The 21646-nt window shown below is 37.3% G+C and overlaps 1 protein-coding gene across 6 annotated transcripts in view; it reads right to left on the reverse strand.

The window, feature by feature from the left end:
- LOC106069841 (lysophospholipase D GDPD1-like) overlaps nt 1-21646 on the reverse strand; it is a 256943-nt gene that overhangs the window by 217378 nt on the left and 17919 nt on the right. For 4 of the 6 annotated variants that reach the window (XM_056006398.1, XM_056006396.1, XM_056006399.1 and 1 more), the window contains exon 2: nt 3139-3278. The exons of 1 other annotated variant lie outside the window; for it this stretch is intronic. In XM_056006398.1, coding sequence (XP_055862373.1) covers nt 3139-3262 — 124 coding nt within the window. In that variant the 5' untranslated portion in view covers nt 3263-3278. Of the gene's footprint in view, nt 1-3138; nt 3279-19077; nt 19181-21646 lie in introns of those variants that run through there. One more of the 6 variants, XM_056006397.1, reaches the window with a different exon arrangement.

Raw genomic sequence — 21646 nt, forward strand, 5'->3', positions numbered from 1 at the left:
GACATTTTCTGAAAAGTACTTGAAAGGGTGTGACATAATAAAATGAAGGCTTTCCATGTCTACTTATATCAACATGAAGTTTCTGTTAATCATTATGTTTAAATGTCTACATTACAATAATTGTGACAGAAAACACTAAGCATAACATGAGTATGTTATTTGGCAGATGTATTAAATCGGCGGCGGGCGACCCGTGACAATAATCACGTATGCTTGCACCTCGATAAACAAGTCTAGTGCTCTCGGATTGTCACTCCAAGGTCCATTGATAAATCAAACAGTTTATCTTCTTTTGTACGACACAGCTATATGGTATTGCATGTATTTGGTTATATTTTGAGCCATTAAAAATTAATAATTACAAGACTGATTCAAAATAATAGGGTTTGTTGGACTAGTCCGTTTCGTTTCTTTGATTAAAAAGTATTGGGCCGGAAGTCGCTTTTTTCCCTATATATCTTTGTATTTTTCAGTTCTCTTTTTAAATTAAAGTGACATTATTATGCTTTAATTTTAAGTGTACCTGATAGAGAAAAAAATTCTGCACAAAAATACGGGTAGTTGGGATATAGCCCGATAGAGGCTATAAAAAGAAAAGACCTGAAACTAGCGCGTGAAACTACACATTTACAGTACTTTATTTGATGAGTATTTTACCCAAGATCTGTGTTGTTTTTTTAGGACTAGCTTATTTCATGAACCGGTATTTTCCGATACACAATTTCATACACAAAATAATTGTTGAAAAAAATTGTAGTGATTTTAAACTTTAAATGATTACTTAAAAAGGTGTTACTCTAATCAATTTTGAATATTATTTTGTTATGAATGTCACTGTTTATTTTGTGTCTGTTCTAGTTTCTTAAATTTTTCTTGAGTAAAGGGGTCGTTTTTCTCCTAATGGGTATACCTGATTTCTCTAAGCAGCCTTTGTAAAATATTGGTCCTAAATAATGCTATGTTTATAAACGAAAAATCGCATGGCTGCATTATAATGAATGTACGTGTTAGTTCAATATATTTTATATTACTAGGTAACTATAAATAACCGCATAAATAGACGTAAGTTTAATTTTTTTTCTGTTAGATAAAGTCATATGGCAAATTTTTGTTTATATCCTAATTCTAAAAAGGAATAATAATAGAATTATACAGTAAAAATAATCACTAAGTTTTTCTTTTAATAGTTTTGAAAGTCTAACTGAGTTTGTGTTTTTGCAGATGTACACAAGCTACACTATGAGTCAGTCCATCTCTTCTAATTGTTTAGAAATGAGTGTAAAAATGTAGGCTTCGGTATTTTTAGCCTGAATTTAAGAAGTTACAAACTTCAAACAACCAATATATTGCCTCTTCCATAAAACTTTGTGCTTAAAAAATAAATTTATCCAATGCTCGAAATCTTGCTTGTATACTTAGGCCCTATTTAAATCGATCCGGTATCAATGTATTAAGTAGCAATAACGCCGCAAAAAATATGAAATGAAAGAAGATTGAGATATACATATATTTTTGTGACGGTATGCACTGGTACGTGGTACAGGCACCTTTTTTCAATGTCGGGAAAAATGATTACTTTTCTTGTAATTCAACGTTAATTGTTAATTTATTATTAGTTGAAAGTTAAGCAATCTATCACTGAGTACCGGAGCCTCTTTTTTATTTTTACAAAAAAAAAAGCACTTTATACTTTCAGCCGACATGCCGTATTATTAAAAACACCTCTATGTGAACTTCTCAATCATCTAGAGTCTTAGACAGTCATTATTTTAGACTAGATTTAAGTAGAGTCTAGACCTAGATTTAGTAGGCCTATTATTATAAAAAAAAAATCAGTCATTATAGACATTATTTGCAATTTTATTATTAGGTCTAGGCATTGAAAAGTAAATCTATTAATAAACTATAATAGATCTAAGTCTAAGTACTAACTTATTAAATAAGTCATTATAAGTAGAAGTATTATAATGAATATTGTATAGATCTAGATTGACTAGATTATAGATAGATCTATAGATAGATCTCTAGTTTAGTAGATTAAGTATAGAGTATAGTAAACGTATTACAGTATTATTAGATCTATGTCTTATGTCTATATCTAATAATTAAAAAACTTTAGTCTTTATTAATATCTAGAATTTTTTCTAATAAAAACTGACTATATGCATAGCATAGGCTAGACTCGGCAATCTAGTCTCAAGATAGAATCTGTACTATTACTAGATCTATTCGATTTTTATATATAAATCTAGACTAGAATTTTATTATAGATCTAAATATACTAATGGAGAGATGATATGAGGTGTTAGCTAATGGCGTTGCACAAGAAACAAACCTGGGTTTTTCTAAACTCTAATACTTGGTATGTAATAGTAAAACAGCAACTACCTAAATAAATCGTACCTAGCAATCAAAAACCTATATTTATTGTAGTATATATAGGTCTGTGGTTGTATTTTATATAGCCTTCGTAACTTCTTCTATACAGAAATGACTTTTGTAATTTCTTTTACTGAAAATTGGGCTATTCGCGTCTGACACATATATAATTTTTATGTTCAGCAACAAACCCTATTGATGAGATTACACTCAGCATAAGCGAGTTTTTTTTTAACGTACTTTCACGATACCACTATTTAAGTCGCACATTCGAAATGGGTGGGTGGGCAAAACCTTGTGAGTGGGTTGAACGGTTCTCGAAAATGGCTCTAACGATTTTCCTATAAAATTGATAGTTGATGTATATCGTTGGGCACACTGGGAAAACTCTAGTATGACTTATAAAATTTCAAAATATGAAAAATTAAGTCAAATTTGGCTAGAGTAGTAGAGTATCTAGAACAGACTAAATTTTAGGATATCTCCGCATGTAGGCCCAATAACCTATTCTTTTAAGAATTTAATAAATTAATGTTCAGGAACATGTTGCGCACCGTCTTCTAAGCTTAGATCTAAATGCGTATCATTATAATACTATAACCAGGATTTTACTCGGGAGGGGGAAAGCGAGGTAAAAATATAACATTGTAACGTAGTTATCTCAAATACAAGGATCGTACGTAACAAAAGGCTGGCGGGTCCTTATGCAATCTCATTAAGATTAAATTAAGTTATTAATTAATTATCTATATTACATACCTCCCCTGTGGCTAATATGTTTAGCTCTAAACATGAGATTTTTCTTTTTATGCAGAATGTTAGGATGCTTGAGTAGTATATATGATGTCAATATATAGCTTCCCAAAAGCAAAAAGTATATCATTGTTTTTATAATAAATCTGGAATAATAGAGCATACAATATTGTATCAATTAAAAAATCTAAATGATAAATCTTAAAATCGAATAGATCTTGCTTTGACTAATATTTAAGCAAAATTTCTGGCATGCAGCAAGATGTGGAGCTGAGAGCAAATTCAGCAACAATAGCTGCAATTCCCAATTAGTACTTTTCTAACTTTGGTTTTTGCCCTCAATCTGGATACATCGAAGAGTTTCCCTGAGGATCTTGTACGGAGAAATACACCTTCGATGATGTCGTTATAAGAATAATGCAGTTGGGAGGAAAAGAATATCCCAAACATAGTAGGTTCGACCCTACCGAAGCAGGACGTTGTAACATTTTTGGCGCAGGAAGTTTTGGCGCGAAATGTTTTAGTCACAGTGAGTATTATTTCTTTAAACAAGAGTTATTCATATTGTAATAACTGACAGGAGGCAACTCAACGAGACAAAGACGTTTATTTACACGGAGACATGACAAACACACAGGGGCATCTGCCTTGAGCACAGGATCTCCATATTGGCTCTCTACTTGGGCGGAAATCGTTTGTCACCTATGTCAACATCCGACTTGTCTGGTCACTGATAGTGCGCACCTTCTTTCTGCACTATCTTGGATGGCGGTGTGCATGGCAAGGTTATAACAATATCTATGTTTTGTATGTGTGTTTTTTGATGTAAAGAACAAGAGATATTTTTGTCCATTATTTTTAATATTTAAGTTAGTTTTGTGATTATTGTTAAATCTTAACATTATAACATGAGTGTGGGTTTTAATATTGTCCAAATCAAAATAAAAGAATGATAAAAAAATAGATGCAATTTTTAGTGGTAACAGAAATGTTTTGTTTAATTTATAGTATCTCCAACAAAAAAATAAAAATATAAAAGGAGGGAAAACTGATTATTGTCAACCTGTGCGTTTCACGCACCCCACCTTTACTTTATGGGGGAGGGGGTAGCATGCTAATAACATGGTCCCAGTAGAAATCTGACCTTTCATACTTTATATATTGCTGTAATGTGTAACTCTAGTGGCGGAGCGAAAGGGTTAATATGTGTGCGACCTACTGACACACTGACTCAGGCAAATAACATTGGTCAACGGCTGTCAATGGACAAGGGACAGTACTACTAGTAGAAGCAATATGACACGTGTTATGGTCATGTGATCGAAAGCCTTCACGACGAGAGAAAGAAAGAAGAAAAGAAAAAAGTGTAAGAAAGGGCAGCTCAGTCCAAGACAGCAAGGACGGTGCGGTACAATGTGAGTCCTCGAGAATGTAGCTGTACTAGTCCAGGAGTAGACAGAAAGACTAGTAGTGATTAGAAAGCAGTTCTGTTAAGTACGACAAAGCATTTGTAGTTAGCGTAGCCGATTGTGTAATATTGGCTGTTAATTTATTTAGTTATTAAACTACCACACTATTTTTTTGGAACTCTTATTGTCAAGTTCTTGAGTTAGATGTTTTGAGATAATCGTAACAATATTTTAAATTTTTCGAATGTTCCCTCAGAATTAACGATTATAACATCCTAACACATTTCTCCAACAGGATAGTGGGATTGCGGCGGAAAGGGCTTGAATCAGGGACTTCCGAGACCAATATCCCGAGACAATATCGCAAGACCAGGCAGGCATTCATAGTTCACACTATGCCTGCATAAAAAGATCAAAGTTATCAAAACTTCTTTTTCGTTTGAGTGGGAGGGGTATATTATAAATCAACCTGTATGATATTAGTTTTAACAAAACCTACTTATTATACATTTTTATGACAAAAAAATAGAAAAAAATAAGTTTTATCATTCGTTAGATTTGGAAATAAATTATATGAGTAATTATTGTTATGTCTGCTAACAAAATTTTTTGTGTGGATTATAACAATATACATTAATCAATGTAAAACCGCTATATTACTTTTCGTGTATGTGTGTGTATGTATTTCACATCATTTTCTAAAATAATATTTTGACTTGTGTGTTTGTTTATTTAGTGAAACATTTTTATTTAAAAAAACATTTGTTTAAATTACTATAATAATTTAAAAAAAAAAAAAAAACAAATTGAAACAATGGTAGAAAAAAAAAGATTACAAAGAGAGTTTGTGATATCAAACAAACTCAGAGGCGGTCCCCATTGAATTCACCAATGGACCAGGAATTTTCAAGCCGTAGTCTTGTTTTGATAGTTGAAAGTAGTAAAATATTTAAAATCACTGGGCACTAAATAATAATAAAATAAAAATTATTTTTTCTCTTTCAAAGTTTATATCTTTCAAAATAAATTGTTATCAAACATAAGTAGTTTTTCAATTACAAGTTTTTTGTATAGTCATTAAGTAAAGTTCCCCTTTCAGAACTAGTGATCTATGTGGCAGATAATATAGGCCTAAAGGTCATCTGTTTCTATGACCAGCGGTTAACAAGGGTGTCATGTGGCCAGTACAAAGAACAACCACCTTTATTTTCCCCAACTAATGCCAGGTACCTATTAGAGCTGGGTGGACTCAGAAACGCCATACAGATCCCGAAAGTAAAAATCCCATGTTTCACCAGGATTCGAACCCGGACCCCCAGTTTGGAAGCCAAGCAATTTACCACTCAGCCACCGCGCCTGCATATATTCATTTAGCGTACACTTACATTTTTACATAAAGATTATTAACCTTATCCATACATTCAAAATTAATAAAAAAGTTAATAAATAAATAAAGAGAAAAAAAATTATTATTACAAAATTAGATAAATTGGCAACACGAAAAAAAAATATTCTTGACCTAATACACAATTTAATTTAATTTCCGCTAGTGCGCTAGAAATGACTTCGATCACACAAATTTAGACTTTTCCCCTCGCAAATAAAAATTAATATCTTCCCTTACATTTGTCATACAATCTAGATCTAGAACTATATCTACCATGGGCGTAGCAAGACATTTTTTTCGGGGGGGGGGGGGGGTAGGGGGGATTTTTTTCTCTCCCCTCCCCAAAAAAATATATATGCTTGTATGCATGGATGTGTGTGTGTACATAATTAATCTCTATTACATTCTGACGACCCTTTATTCTTTTGGAAGACGCTTATTGTGCCGCAGAATAGGTTCTTCCTGGAGTTAGTGAAAAAATTGTAGACTCCTCGCCCTTGCCAGCAAGAGGTCTGGGGGGGGGGGGACGGGGGACGGGGGACGCTGAGAGCTCCCCTAGCGCGGGGCGGAGCCCCGCCGCCAAGCACTATTTCTGGTATTGAAAGCCAACTAAATGCATATTCTGAGGTACCTACAGTGCATTATTTTGCTATCAAAAAAGTTTTATTTCAAAAACCTAATGTGCTATTCTTACTGACGAAGACCCTCCCGCGCCGTTCGGCGCATTTGCTGGCAAGCTGTTTCTACAAAAATCTGTCACTGGCAATGTCTGAAGCCTCATCCCACCTGCTCTGAGGACCTCCATGAAAGTGTGGCGCCAAGTTGTACTAGGATGTCATCGCAACACTTATTATGTGTAATTCATTTTGTTGGAGAACATGTCCCGCAAACCTCAAGGGGTCGACTCCCACTTCGGCATAGGATTTCCTTGATTTAGACCCGAACTCTATAACTGACTCCTAAAATCCGTCTTAGCCATCTTTGTATAGCCACATTTAGTGCTTTTCAATTTCATTGCACTTTATAAATGGAGCCCAGCCACTCGTAGACATGTGTAACTTCTCTTGACTACGATCTTGGAATTAGGTGACTATTTTGCTTTAGATGTTATATCGAAAAGGGAAGTTTTATCGTCAAAATCATCTGTTGGGGGTTTTTAAACTAAAATATATCTGGAGTTGTTTTTTTTAAATTCAAAACTACATTTAGCTACGGTCATAGAATTTGGTGACTGTAGTTTGCTTTAGAAATAACATTGAAGAGAGAGGCTTTCAACCTTAAAACGTTATGTAGGGGGATTTTAAACTGAAAACTAGCTTGAGGGGTTTCAAACTTTAAAAAAAGCCATCTGGAGGAGAGGGGTTGAAACTCAAAACCACCCATTGGCTTGGCTACGCTCAAAGAATTTTAGTGAGTAATTTGCTTTTTTAGCGGCCCCCGAAAGGGGAAAAGACGCTATTAGTTTTGTGCGAAATGTCTGTCCGTCTGTGCAGTTTAGATCTCGTAAACTAGAAAAGATATTGAAAACCCGACATCACAATATTTTAGACCAATCAAAGTTCTGATGCAACGGCTACTTTTTTTTTCTGAAAGCGAAAAAATCTAATTTTTAAAATCAGTTATGCAAGCAGTTTTTTAAAGAGAAAAAGCTAATTAGTATGCATTATAAGTTAGACCTAAATTAAAATTTTTTTTTTGAGCATTCGAATAAGAGATTGATCCTTTTCAAAACAATTACATCTATTATAAGACTTCAGTTAGGCCAGGAGAGGCGCGGTAGCTGAGCGGTAAAGCGCTTGGCTTCCGAACCGGGGGCCCCGGGTTCGAATCCTGATGGAGAATGGGATTTTCAACTTCGGAATCCTTAGGTGCTTCTGAGTCCACCCAGCTCCAATGGGTACCTGACATTAGTTGGGAAAAAGTAAAGGCGGTTGGTCGTTGTGCTGGCTACATGACACCCACGTTAACCGTAGGCCACAAAAAACAGATGAACTTTACATCATCTGCCCTATAGACCACAAGGTCTGAAAGGGGAACTAGTTAGGCCAGGTTCACATCTAACTTTGCATACACTTGCACCTATCCTTTGATCTGCTGTACCGTTGGGGCACTACAAAACATCTGTCAACCTTCTTTCTCCATTCTTATCTCTCATTTGCCTTTGATATAATTTCATTTGGATGTTTTTTCTGAAAATATTGAAGCCTGCCTGGGTGGACCACTTCGGGGGCCGATTTTGAGTTTGTGTTTTCACACAAACTGTCTTTGTAATCTTGTTTATATTGAAGAGGTATTTTTTTAGTATCAAGCCCCTCTGAAGGGAAATTTAAACTCAAAACACCCAATAGGCTTGGCTACGCTCAAAGCATTTTGATGGCGAAATTTTTTTATTTTTATTTTGAAGATTTATTATTTAGCTTCAAACCCCGCTGGCGGGGGGGGGGGTGTTAAACTAAAACACCCTTTGGCTATGCTCATAGCATTTTGAGGGCGTAATTCGTTTTTTTTATATTGAAGAGGTATTTTTTGGCTTCAAACCCAGCTGAAGAGGGGTTCAAACTCAAAACCCCTTTGGCTACGCTCATACAATTTTGAGTGAGTAATTTGCTTTTTACATTGAAGAGGGGTTTATCGTAAATTTTGGAGAGGCGTTTATAAAAAAAAATCTTCCTAAGATGTGCTCATGGAATTTGGGAATTGTCGCTTGCATTTTTTGTTTTGTTTTATAGAAGAGGGGGATTTAAATGCAAAACCCCTGGTAGGGGTTTTCAAATTCAAAACACCCTTGTATGGGGTTTCAAACTCAAAACCCCTTGGTAGGGGGTTTTAAACTCAAAACCCCCTTGACTGTGCTAGGGCAAGTGATGGTTTAGAATTAAAATTTCACCTAAAATAAACAAAATTAAAGCAAAAGATCAGTCACTAAACTACCCCCCCCGTCTACGCCAATGATATCTACAACTAGTTCTATAATCTTGATATAGAATCTAGCTAGACTCTAAACCTAGACTAGAATTCGTATGACTTTATACGTTTAATCTTAAAATTACAAGACAAAGGCCAATATTATGATCAGAATTAGTAGGCCTTCTGGTACCAGGTAATGGTGTAGGCCTACTAAGCTGTTCGCATCCTATTAATTTCTTAATGTAATACTACTGTTAACATAATAAAAAAAATATGCACCCCTAAGATAAGATAAAATAAGATAATTTTTATTGATCCAATCAAATGGAAATTCAGTTTGACTACAATTGACAACCTCATCGTAACTACTGTACAATAACAATATTGATGAAAAATTCGAACAACATTCACACACGAAAACATACACAACTAGCGCTTTATGATTTTGACATCTATGTACTTCTCGATGACAACAGATGATCTTGTAACACTCTGACCGAAAGTGCGATGAGGGAGTTTTTAAATCTTTCTGTTTTAGTCCTAATGGAAAGGAGACGACCACTACGTTCAGATCTTATGTAACAGTGGTTTAATGGGTGCAGGTTATCTTTAAGAATCGTGAGTGTTTTGGAAAGGCATCATTCACGAAAAAGCTCTTCAAGAGATGGTAGTTGTATACGAGTGATATGCGATGCTTTTTTAATTAGCCTATTCAGTCTAAGTCTTTGTGCCAGTGAAGTATTACCATACCAGCAGGTGATGGCAAAGTTAATTAGACTGGTTGCTGTATAGAAAAGTTTAATTATTGTTTTGTTGATGTTAAATTTTCTTAGCTTTCAGAGATAGAAGAGTTGTTGGTGAATTTTTGTGTAAAGGTTTTGACAGTGTTCGCTCCATTTCAGTTTGTTGTTGATGGTTGTACCTAGGTTTTTGTATTCTTGTACTTGTTCTACGGTTTGGTTGTTTATCTGAATTTCTGCAATATGGCCTTTATGTTTTCTAAAAATCTATAATCATTTCTTTAGTTTTCTGAACATTTAAAATTAGAAAGTTATCTATACACCATTGGTAAAAGGTGTTAATTGTTGAATGGTACCGATTTTCGTCAACTGCAATAAGGCCAATGTCGTAGGTGTATTCTATGATAGGAGTGTCAGCTGATAGGCTCTGAATGTCATTTGTGTATATGGTATTTAAAACTGGTGACAGGACGCACCCCTGCGGCGCTCCAGTGCTAAGCTCTCTCGTGCCTGACACATATCCGTTCAATTTTACATACCATATTTTGGGCGTTTGATAAGAAAGTTTAGAATCCGAGCTTGTGTATTTTGCTAACGTTCAATTCAGATAGTTTTTGTATCATGCGATGTGGTTGATTGGTGTTGAATTCGAATGAAAAATCTACGAATAATACTCTGGCGTAGTGTCTCTGAGTATCAAGATGACGGTATAGACAATTCAGCATGAATAGTATAGCATCTTCTGTACTTCTTTATAGTTTGTAAGTGTTACGTGCGCATGTTAGTGTAAATGTGGAATGCGTGTTGAAAGGAGAGAGAACCAAATTGGAGAAATAGAAACGAAATGGTGTTCTAGTGCTCAGGGAAATTAAATGAGTTCTAAACGATGACGTTATTGTTTTAGTGTTAATGTACTGTCCAAAGAGTCTCATCTTAGAAAGGAACGTAACAGTAAGCTGTCAGAAGATAAGTGATTTTCTTAATAATTAAAATTTTGTTGAAATTACATTTTTAATATATATATATTATAAATATATATAAATCTCGGCTTTATTTAGTCTTATTTAGACTGTCGAGTGTATAACAAGGATATGTCAAAACTGCGCGCTATAAAAGTAGTTCATTTTTTAAACTTATAACTAAAGCGAAGTTCGTATCAAAATTATTTTTTAAAACATTTCATTCAGTATTTAATTCCATGAGTAAGTTAATAAATGGAAAATACATTTTACAATAATACATCGATACTTTTTCCATTGTGACCTTCGATTCAAATTATTTTTACTAATGCGCGAAACTATAAATGTAGCCTAAGCTATTAATAAAGACGTCTGTGACCTTTTAAAAAAAATTGGTGGTGTATTTTTTTTAAAATTCTGCTTGCATAAATACATTTTATAAATTAAATGGTTCACTTTCGGAAAAGAAAAAAGAACTTTGAATGATCTAAAATATCACGATGTCCGATTTTCATTTTCTCTTCTAGTTTATGAGATCTAAACAGGACGGGTGGACGGACGGACAGGCCACACAAAACTAATAGCGTCTTTTCCCCTTTCGGGAGATCAAGTCTAGATCTAGATCAAGAACTAGTCTAGAGATCTAGTCTAGATGTAGATCTAGATTCTAGATCTAGACTATATCATATCTAGAACTAGTCAAGAAATCTAGATCTTTTCTAGATCTAGATTCTATATATATATTCTATATTCTGGATCTAGTCTAGACCTATTAAGTAAATAGAGCGATTATGATCAGGATAAGTAGGCAAACATGTGGGTAATAGTGTATTAGCCTATTCTGTTCGCATGGGAAACCTGTAAAGTTGTGCAGGCTTATTTTTTTTAAATTTCTTATTACGTCTACTCTTATTTTGAAGAAGTAGGTATGTTGGAGCAGTGGCGTCATGTGAGGGGGCGAGGGTGCGGTCCGCACCTGTTGACACCATTTTGGAATGTCAACCAAGTTGGAAAAAATATAACTTGGTAAAAGCAGACACATGGGAAAAGATAATAATAAAATCTCTAGATATATGCCCAAAATATGCCTAGACACATCGGGATGGTAGTTTAAGTGTAAATGATACAACAGAACGTTATACCGTTTAAAGCATAAGTTATTGGTACATCGGCACAATTTAGGCCATGTCGTGCCCGTAATCCTTCAAGGAGTACTCTCCCTTCATAACACCAGAGCTCAATTCCATACAGTTAAATCATTAAAAGCAAGGTCTATTCACAGTTAAAATAGTAAAGTTAGTACAAAATTTATAATTTAGTAAAAATCTTTTGTAAATATTATATGTTCATAATTTCACAAATCAAATCTTCGTAGACAACCCCACCTCCCGGACAAAGCCCAGTACCTTCCCAGGGTCGACACTATCGAACAGTGTTTTTAAGTTGTGCCCTCTAAAAAATTGTCCCCTAATATCCTGGTATCTGGGGCAATCAATGAGGATATGTTCCAAAGTGAGACGAGAGTCACAGTACTCACAAAGTGGGGTCTCCTCTCTCTTCAGCACAAAGGAATGCGTGATGTAAGTGTGGCCAATCCTAAGTCTGGACATGGTCGTGCTACCACGCCTTATCAGACCCTTAGATGTGGGCATCCGCCACAACCTGTCTGAGTTTGCTGTGGGTCTCAGTCTCCCACCGATCCTATCACTCTCGATAGGTGGCAGAGGCAATACTTTGTCTCAGGTCCGAGCAGGGAATTTGGGTTCCTGACACTGCATCCATCGGGGAGTCTACGGGAGATTGTTTTGTTCCGAAAGGAGCAGGCACACGCGACCTTTCCATCCATTTTTTTGGATCCGTCACTGTAAATGGTGCCACAATCTCCGTATCTCTCCTGCAGTTCCCTAAAGTGGACTTGAAGTATGCTTGGGTCTGTATTTTCTTTTTTTGAAATTAACGAGGGATAAATTTAATTTGGGTTTATTCATCAATCAAGGAGGGTTCTGTGGGATTTCTATTTTAGAGATTTGATCGATGGGTGGGGTTAAATTTTTGATGGGTTCTCTAATTCGAAGGCCCAACGGCTGTATGACGTTAGGCCTTCGATTGTATAGTTCTACTTCTGTAGGGTTAAATATGAAGTCGAAAGCAGGGTTCGTGGGGTTGGATTTTAGCTTGACTATATACTGCATTGCAAGCTTTTTTATTCTTATGTACATGGGGAGTTCTCCAGCCTCCACGTGGAGACTTGGGATTTGTGATGTACGAAACGCGCCGAGAAAGAGACGCAGGGCAGCATTTTGTATGGGTTCCAGTATTTTTAGATAAGACTTCCTTGCTGCTCCATATCTTATGGATCCGTAGTCTAGCTTGGATCGGATTAGACTCCAACAAAGTAGCCGCAAGCTATCTCTGTCAGCTCCCCAGTCCGTATGGCTGAGTACTCAAAGTATGTTTAATGACTTTTGGTATTTTTTTTTTTAAGTTCCTTAATATGGGGGAGAAAATTAAATTTGGAATCTACGGTGAGGCCTAAAAATTGTGTAATTTTCACGACAGGGATCTTCTTTTTGTGTAAAAATAGTTCAGGTCTGTGTTGATTCCCCTTAAATTACAAAAATGCATGCTAGCTGTTTTGGAGTCCGAAAATTTAAAACTATATCGTTTGTCCAATTTTGAAATTATTTAAACATAAATGTAATTTTCTTTCTAAGGTATTCATGTTTTTTCCATGTGTAAGAATGACAAAATCATCAACATACAAAGAGCACTCTATGCCAGGGGACAAAGCCTTTATAATACTGTTTATTTTTATGTTAAATATGGTTAATAAATGAATGCTGCCCTGGGGTACACCCATTTCCTGGTCATAAGTGTCAGAAGCGGAGTTGCCCACTCGGACCTGAAATTTCCGGTCCTTTAGGAATTCCCCCACAAAGCAGGGAAGGCGTCCCTTAAGCCCCATAAGCTCCAGGTCATGTAGAATGCCATGTTTCCAGGTTGTATCATAGGCCTTTTCTATATCGAAGAATACAGCTACTAAATGTTCTCGTCTAAGAAGTGCATTTCTGATGAAAGCTTTCAGCCTTACCAGATGGTCAGTTGTTGTCCGCCCCTGTCGGAATCCGCACTGCTAGTTGGAGATTATGTTATTTCTCTCAAGGTACCAGACCAACCTACTGTTTATCATTCTTTTTATGGTTTTGCAGATGCAGCTTGTTAGTGCTATTGGGCGATAGTTAGCTGGGTCTTAACTGTTGAGGTATCGGTATAACTGTGGCTTTCCTCCAGTTGTTTGGGAAAGCGCCTGTATGTCATAGTCATAGATTTTTAACAGAGTTGCCAATGAGGGTTCGGGAAGTTGCTTGAGGAACTGATAATGGATTTCATCTACTCCTGGCGCAGTGTCATGTGTTTTGTCCAGCGAGCCCCTCAATTCTTCAAGAGAGAACGGTTTGTTATAATTTTCATTGTTCTCTGATCTGAAGTCAATGTGGTGTATTTCCTCCATTATTTTGACTTTTTTTTGGAATTCTGGCGTGTAGTGTGAAGTGGATGATTTATCTGCTATTGAGGAAGCAAGGCAGTCAGCTATATCTCTGGGGGGCGTAACAGTTCGTCCTTGGTTTTTCAAATGCCCTATTGTATTTGATTCTTTCCCTTTGATCCGCCTTACTGCCTTCCAAACCGCTTTAGCAGAAGTTTTGGCATCCAGACTGCTTACAAAATTCCTCCAGGAATTCCTTTTGGCTGACCGTATGGTTTGCCTAGCCTTCACTCTAGCTATCCTGGGTAGCTTTAGATTTTCCTTGAAAGGATTCTTTATAAATGCAGCCAGTCTATTTTTTCCTATCCTTAATAGCACTTTTGCAAGCTGTATCAAACCATGGTTTACTAGGCTGTTTTGGGTTTTCGGAGGTTAGGGGGACAACTTTACGGGCAATACCAAGTAGCTTGCCAGCAAAGATATCAGCTGGGTTCTGTTCATTTAGGATATTTTCTGTGATATCCTCGGAGCATCTTTTTTGGAATTGTTCCCAATCAGCTTTACTCAGCTTCCACCGCTGAGGTCGTCCCAGTAAGGGGAGATTGTTAGCAATGATGATTGGGAAGTGATCACTTCCTCGTAATGACCACTTAAAATCGTCCAGAAGTCAGGGGACACATACTGTAAGGTCAATGCACGTGAGAGATCCAGTTCCTGGGTGCAAGTAGGTCGGTGATGCATCACTAAGTATGCATAAATCATGTTGGAGGAAGATATTCTCCAGCATACGACCTCTTGTGTCAGTATTGTTGGATCTCCACATAGTGTTATGGGCATTAAAATCCCTAAGAATTATGTAGGGCCGAGGGAGTTATTTTATGAGATTCTCCATGTCTGTTGGGTTTACTGGAGTGCCTGGGGGTAGATACAGGCTGCAGCAAGTGATAACCTTGTGTAGGGTTATCCTAGCTGCTACAGCCTGTAGTGTGGTCTGTAGCTCTACCCTCTCATGGGAGATGTTGTCCTTCAAAAGGATACAGACTCCACCTGATGCTCTCTCCGCATCCTCAACATTCCTGCTGTAAGTGCTGTAGCTTCGAAAGCTGATACTATCTTTCAGAAATGTTTCCTGTAAGCGAATAGCAAAAGGAGTCTCAGAGTCCATCAGTAGCTGCATTTCTTCATAATTGGCCTTGAGGCCTCTACAGTTTCACTGCACATTTCTGGAATCCATGGCTTTTTCTAAATCATCTACTTGGAGCTATAAGGCCTTGGGAGGCCACCGAGGATTTTCCCTTTATTCCAGTGACCTTAGTATATTTCGACTTAGGTTTGGGTGGAGAGGAGGACGCCCCCCTTTTGGGAGAAGTCCTTCTCTCTGAAGAGGGGAGATCCCTCAGGTTAGAGCGGAGGCTATTTCTTCCTCCCTCACTTTGGTATCTTTAATTTCATTTCTCCCCTTAGGGAGTTGGTCAACCTCTAGCTCAGTAGAGGTTGGGGTGTCTGGCTGGGTTCTCTGAGGAGAACCTGTGTCAGACATAATGTCTCCGGGTTCTCTCGGAGTGTTGGTTTCACATGCTGCTCAGTCTCCATGCTCTCATTAGCGAGCACAGAGAACCTGTTCTTTAGCATGACAACAGGGCTTTCTTGTCTCTTCAGAGGTGTATTTTGTGGCGTTGTTTTCTGTAGCGTTGTTGTTTTTCTGCGTTGGAGGAGGGGGAGGGGGTGATGGGGTCAATGTGTCCGTCTTTGTGGCTATGGATTTCCCTATCTTTACCACAGCCTGGGGTAGGTCTTTGTCAAGCCGAATTGACCCTTGGGTAGGGCCGATACAGCCGATTTCGCCTGGCTGAAGGTACATCCATTTTTTGCCTTGTACTCCTGCACGGCAACCTCCTGTTTCCACACAGGGCAGTCCTTGGAGTAGGCTGAGTGGCCACCATGACAGTTCGGGCATTTGAACTAGGCTGTGCAGCCCCTGTCCTCATGACCCTCTCCAGCACATCTGGCATACACAGTGTTCCTCTTGCAGACTGCCACGCCGTGTCCATAACCCTGGCACTTGAAGCACCTCATGGGGTTAAGTATCTTATCTTATATAATATAGACGTTACTTCAAAAAAGAAGATGATTACGTCCTACGCGTCATGCATTCAGTCACGCATATTAACCAATGACTTAAATTCTGCCAAGTCACTGGTTTTCCTGGCTAGCTAGGTATGTAGGGCCTCACTGGAACTCGTAGGTATCCTGCCTTAACATACTCTGGCGGTGTCCTAGTTCCGAATGTGAGGATAATAGTGGCGGTTTTGACCTACTCACCATCCCTGCGCCTGGAAATGCGCCGGGCATGGATGACTCCTTCAATTCCCTTCACTATTTCCTTCTCGGAAGATTTCAGCAGGTCCCTAGCGCTGATTACACCTCTGCTGGTGGATGAACTCTTGTGTAGCATGACTTCCACTTGGAGATCACAGATTCTTCTGCATCGTAGATGCCCATCAGAGTGTATCTTACTATGAACTTCTACGAGAAGTTCTGACGACTTGTGCAGCTTAGATACACTCTTGGGCTCTCCCACTACTGACTTAAGTCCCTTGTAAATGAGAAAAGGGCTCATCTTTGTAAGGCTTTTCCCCTCTTCTGTGCACCTGACCACCAGAAATGATGGCCAGGTAGTACAGCTTGTTGTGGCCTCCTCCTTTTTTGACTCTGTTCTTCGCCTCTTGCCCAGACACAAATCTGGGGCAAGAAGTTTTTGGGGCGTTTTTTGTCCATGGACATTAGTAGAAATTCGGCACCTGTGCTCCCCACCCGCCATTGAGTCCAACAAGGGGACGGTCCATTTGAATGTCCAGAATGAGCCCACCAGGGCTACACAGGTGCTATAAATCAGTCAGCTGCTGCATCGGAACAGTGTCTGATACAGCAGCTCCCTGATTGACCCTCCTCTTGCCCAGACACAAATCTGGGGCAAGAAGTTTTTGGGGCGTTTTTTTTGTCCATGGACATTAGTAGAAATTCGGCACCTGTGCTCCCCACCCGCCATCGAGTCCAACAAGAGGACGGGCCATTTGAATGTCCAGAATGAGCCCACCAGGGCTACACAGGTGCTATAAATCAGTCAGCTGCTGCATCGGAACAGTGTCTGATACAGCAGCTCCCTGATTGACCCTCCTCTTGCCCAGACACAAATCTGGGGCAAGTAATTTTTGGGTGTTTTTTGTCCATGGACATTAGTAGAAATTCGGCACCTGTGCTCCCCACCCGCCATCGAGTCCAACAAGAGGACGGGCCATTCGAATGTCCAGAATGAGCCCGCCAGGGCTACACAGGTGCTATAAGTCAGTCAGCTGCTGCATCGGACATGTGTCTGATACAGCAGATCCCTGATTGACCCTCCAGCATAGGTCGAATGCTGGTAGCTCAGCGTGACAAGCCGGTTGACCCAGAGCGGGCCATCTGGGCCTCAGGTCTAGAGGAACCTGGAGCCAAAGTATTGTATTGTGGTAGGTTATCCTCGGATAGACACCAACTCAAATACCAGGATCTCTTTATCCTCCATAACCTGTCGCAGTCCACGGCAAACGGACTGGTCTAAGACATAGGGAGATGTTAAAGATAAGGAGACAGAGTGATGGGTAATGAAGGCAGACTGAGAAAGAGGAGGCAGACACAATGATAGAAAAGAAGTACTAAGTAGGGCACTTTTGAGCTCCAAAAGTGCTAAGGAAAGAGGGGTCACAGTTTAACGACATGTCTCGGGACGTGTTACTTGACTTTAATATGATATTTGATATATCATGTTACCGGTATATTTTAATAAACTTGGATAAGACTAAAATTATGCGAGTGGGATATAAGGCAAAGGGTGCCCCCGTCAGACTTGGCGAGTCAAAGCTTGAAGAGCTGGCCAAGTTCACGTACCTTGGCAGCATCATAACAAATGATGGAGATGCCTACCATGATGTAGCGTGCCGAATAGGAGCAGGGAGCATTTTCCAAAGGCTGCTGCCTATTTGGACTAGCCAAGCCATTGGACTCGAGACAAAAATACACTTTCCCAACACAATCGTCATCCCAACAGCAACATATGCATGTAAGACATGGAAGATGTTTGTCCAAATTGAGAAAAGACTAAATGTGGCTCAACAAAAATGGCTGAGACGGATTTTGGGACTCAGTTACATAGATCCAGAATTCTATATCTATATCTATCATTAGTTTCACCTAACTCTAGATATGTGATATAGTCATGTAGCTAATTATCTATCTATATTCTAGGCCTATAGATATTATATATATTCTATCTATTCTATTCATCCATCTATCTAGGCTTACATATTGTAGATTAGCATATATGTATGGTGATATGGTTATTAGTATGGGTATTACTATACATATATGTAACTAGATAAATATATAGTCTATGTGTATGAGTAGCCTATAATTATATAATTATAATAGATCTAATCTAGATTTAAATTGAAATTAAATGTTAAGAATGTTAAGTCTTAAGATCTAGGACTAGGATCTACTCTAGATATATATAGTTCTACTTTTCTTGATCTAGACTCTACTCTAGATCTATCTAGACATTCTAGATTCTAGACAAATCTAGGCTACTAGATGTAGTAGTCTAGTAGTAGTAGTCTAGATATCTAGACTAGATCTAGAATATAATCTAGTATAGTCAATGATCAATATGAATCAATCTAGTCTTAGACGGACCTCAAGGCTCAAGCAAGAATATTCAGCAAGATCTAGATTCTAGATCTAGATAGATCTATCGTCTATATTCTAGATGAAGATAAGTGACCTAAACTCTAACTCTAGATTAGTCTAGATCTATAATCTATGTCTATTAAGTCTATAGTTACTAGTAGGCCTATAGTAAAGTTGTCGTAGTAGGCCTATATCAACTTATCAAGTAGATTATTATTAAATGATTATAATATTATGTTTTTGTTAGCTACTAGAATCTAGTTAGTAGTTACTAGATCTAGTACTTGATAGATATATTTAATATCTAGATCTAGAAATCTAGATTTCTTACTTATTAGTATTATATTATAGTATATTAGTAGCTTCTTATATTTTGGACACCCCATCAAATTCTCCTTCAATGAACGGGTCGCTTTTTTTGTTTGTAATTCATTTTTTTTATGTTTGGAGCAAAAATCAACGTTTCGGGACTGCGCATGTCCAATTTTAGATAAGTTGTGGTAATTTTGTTCCGTTTTTCCAAAGGAGATGGCAGTTTTTTAGATTCTCGGTAACCATGTATGTAAAGCTGTTGTTTTAACCTCCCCCGGCAATTCATACCCATATAAGGGATGAAGGCTATATTATGAGCCTGTTTGATTGTAGGCTGATGGGCATATCAAAATAAGCTTCCAAACATCTTTAGAAAGACAAGTCAATCACATTTATACCGTTAGCTGCTAAATAAAATTTAATAAGGGGGTGTACAACGAATAATAATGAATTCAGCTCATTCTCCTTCATTGGACACAGCAAAATCGTAATAAGAAATATTATTGGGATTAATAAATCTATGATTTTTTCAATGAATAAGCTTGACCTAGATCGAGATGTCTATAATATATAATTTATGAATGAAAGAAAAAGTGCGGGCTGCTAATTTGAAGCCAGAGACCATGCCCACTGCAGGTGATCACTCCAGATGAGCTGGCAGTGAGGAGAAGTATACACTCAGCTTGTAGTGTCACAAACTATCCAACAGGCAGTGGAGGGAAGGGGGAGAGAGTCATGAAAAGAATTATAAGCATCTATGGGAGGGAGGGGGGTGTTAATGTGTCACAAAACGAACATCCAACTTATGAAAACAAGAAGAGGGTCCTTGGATGGCAATTAAAAGAAAGACAGAGGAAATACATGTAGCCAATGTAGCCTAGTTGAAAATATCATGTTTATTAAATTATAATAATTAATTTATAGATATATAATCTATATAGATTTATTTCTGTCTGTTTCTACACATTGATTACATAGGTATATAAATAATAAACTATAAACGATATATAGGCCTATATATATTCTTTATATATTCTATATATAGAGTACTAGAGAGAGAGAGAGAGAGAGACAGAGAGAGTATATGAGGAAATAAATACATATTGCAATAGTGAATCTACTTCTTTTAATGCAATCTAAAAAAAAATTAAATAGCACAGATATAATTTATTAGCAATTACATAGTGGTGTACAATGACGGTGCTCACTGTCCAAGTGAGGAGAAAGCCCAAAAACTGCGTTCAATATAGGAGCATGAAGTGATCCACTTTATTTTAAAATAAAATCTTGACTATGAGTGGTAATACAAAGGAATACAGCTATTTTTATAGTCCTTTAGTTGCAGAATAAGAATCTGCTTTCAGTTTTTTTGTAAGTTAGACCTTCACCAAATAAAAAAATAAAATAAAAATTTGACCTAGTTCCCGTAAGTCGGTGTTCAGGTATAAGAATCTACTATAGTAGATTCTTATATTAGGCACACCGTATTCGGGAACTAGATCAAATTTTTATTTTATTTTTTTATTTGATGACGGTTTAACTTACAAAAAAACTGAAAGCAGATTCTTATTCTGCAACTAAAGGACTATAAAAATAGCTGTGTTTCTTTGAATTACCACTCATAGTCAAGATTTTATTTTAAAATAAATCAGGTCACTTCATGCTCCTATAATAAACGCAGTTTTTGTGCTTTCTCCTTCAGCACACATCGAGCACCGTTAAGAAACACCACTATGTTATTGCTAATAAATTATATCTGTGTTAATTAAAAATTATTTAGATTGTATTAAAAGAAGTAGATTCACTTCTGCAATATGTATTTATAGTATATTGTCTCTCTATATATGCCTACCTATATAATCTATGTGTAGAAACAGACAAATAAATCTCTATAAATCATAGATCTATAAATTAATTATTATAATTTAATAAACATGATATTTTCAACTAGGCTACATGTATTCTCTGTCTCTTTCTTTTAATTCCCATCCAAGGACCCTCTTCTTTTCATATTTTGGATGTTCGTTTTGTTACACCTTAACATCCCCTCCCTCCCATAGATGCTTATAATTCTTTTCATGACTCTCTCCCCCTTCCCTCCACTGCCTGTATGATAGGTTGTGACACTACACGCTTAGTGTATACCTCTCCTCACCACCAGCGCTCGCCTGGCGTGATCACCTGCAGTGGGCATGGTCTCTGGCTTCAAATTAGCAGCCCACACTTTTTCTTTCATTCATAAATTATATATTCTAGATTTCTCGATCTAGGTCACATTTATTTATTGAAAAAAATCATAGATTTATTAATCCCAATAATATTTCTTATTACGATTTTGCCTTGTGCACTATAGGAGAATGTGTTTAATTCATTATTATTCATTGAAACACCTCCTTTTTTAATTTTATTTAACAACTAACAGTATGAATGTGATTGGAATGTCTTTCTAAAGATGTTTGGAAGCTTATTTTGATAGATCCACCAGCCTACGATCAAACAGGCTCATAATATAGCCTTCATCCCTTATATGGGTATGAATTGCCGGGGGAGGTTTAAACAATAGCTTTACATACTTGGTTACCGAGAAT

The sequence above is a fragment of the Biomphalaria glabrata genome, chromosome 12 (genome assembly GCF_947242115.1).
Source record: "Biomphalaria glabrata chromosome 12, xgBioGlab47.1, whole genome shotgun sequence".
NCBI classification, from domain to species: domain Eukaryota; kingdom Metazoa; phylum Mollusca; class Gastropoda; family Planorbidae; genus Biomphalaria; species Biomphalaria glabrata.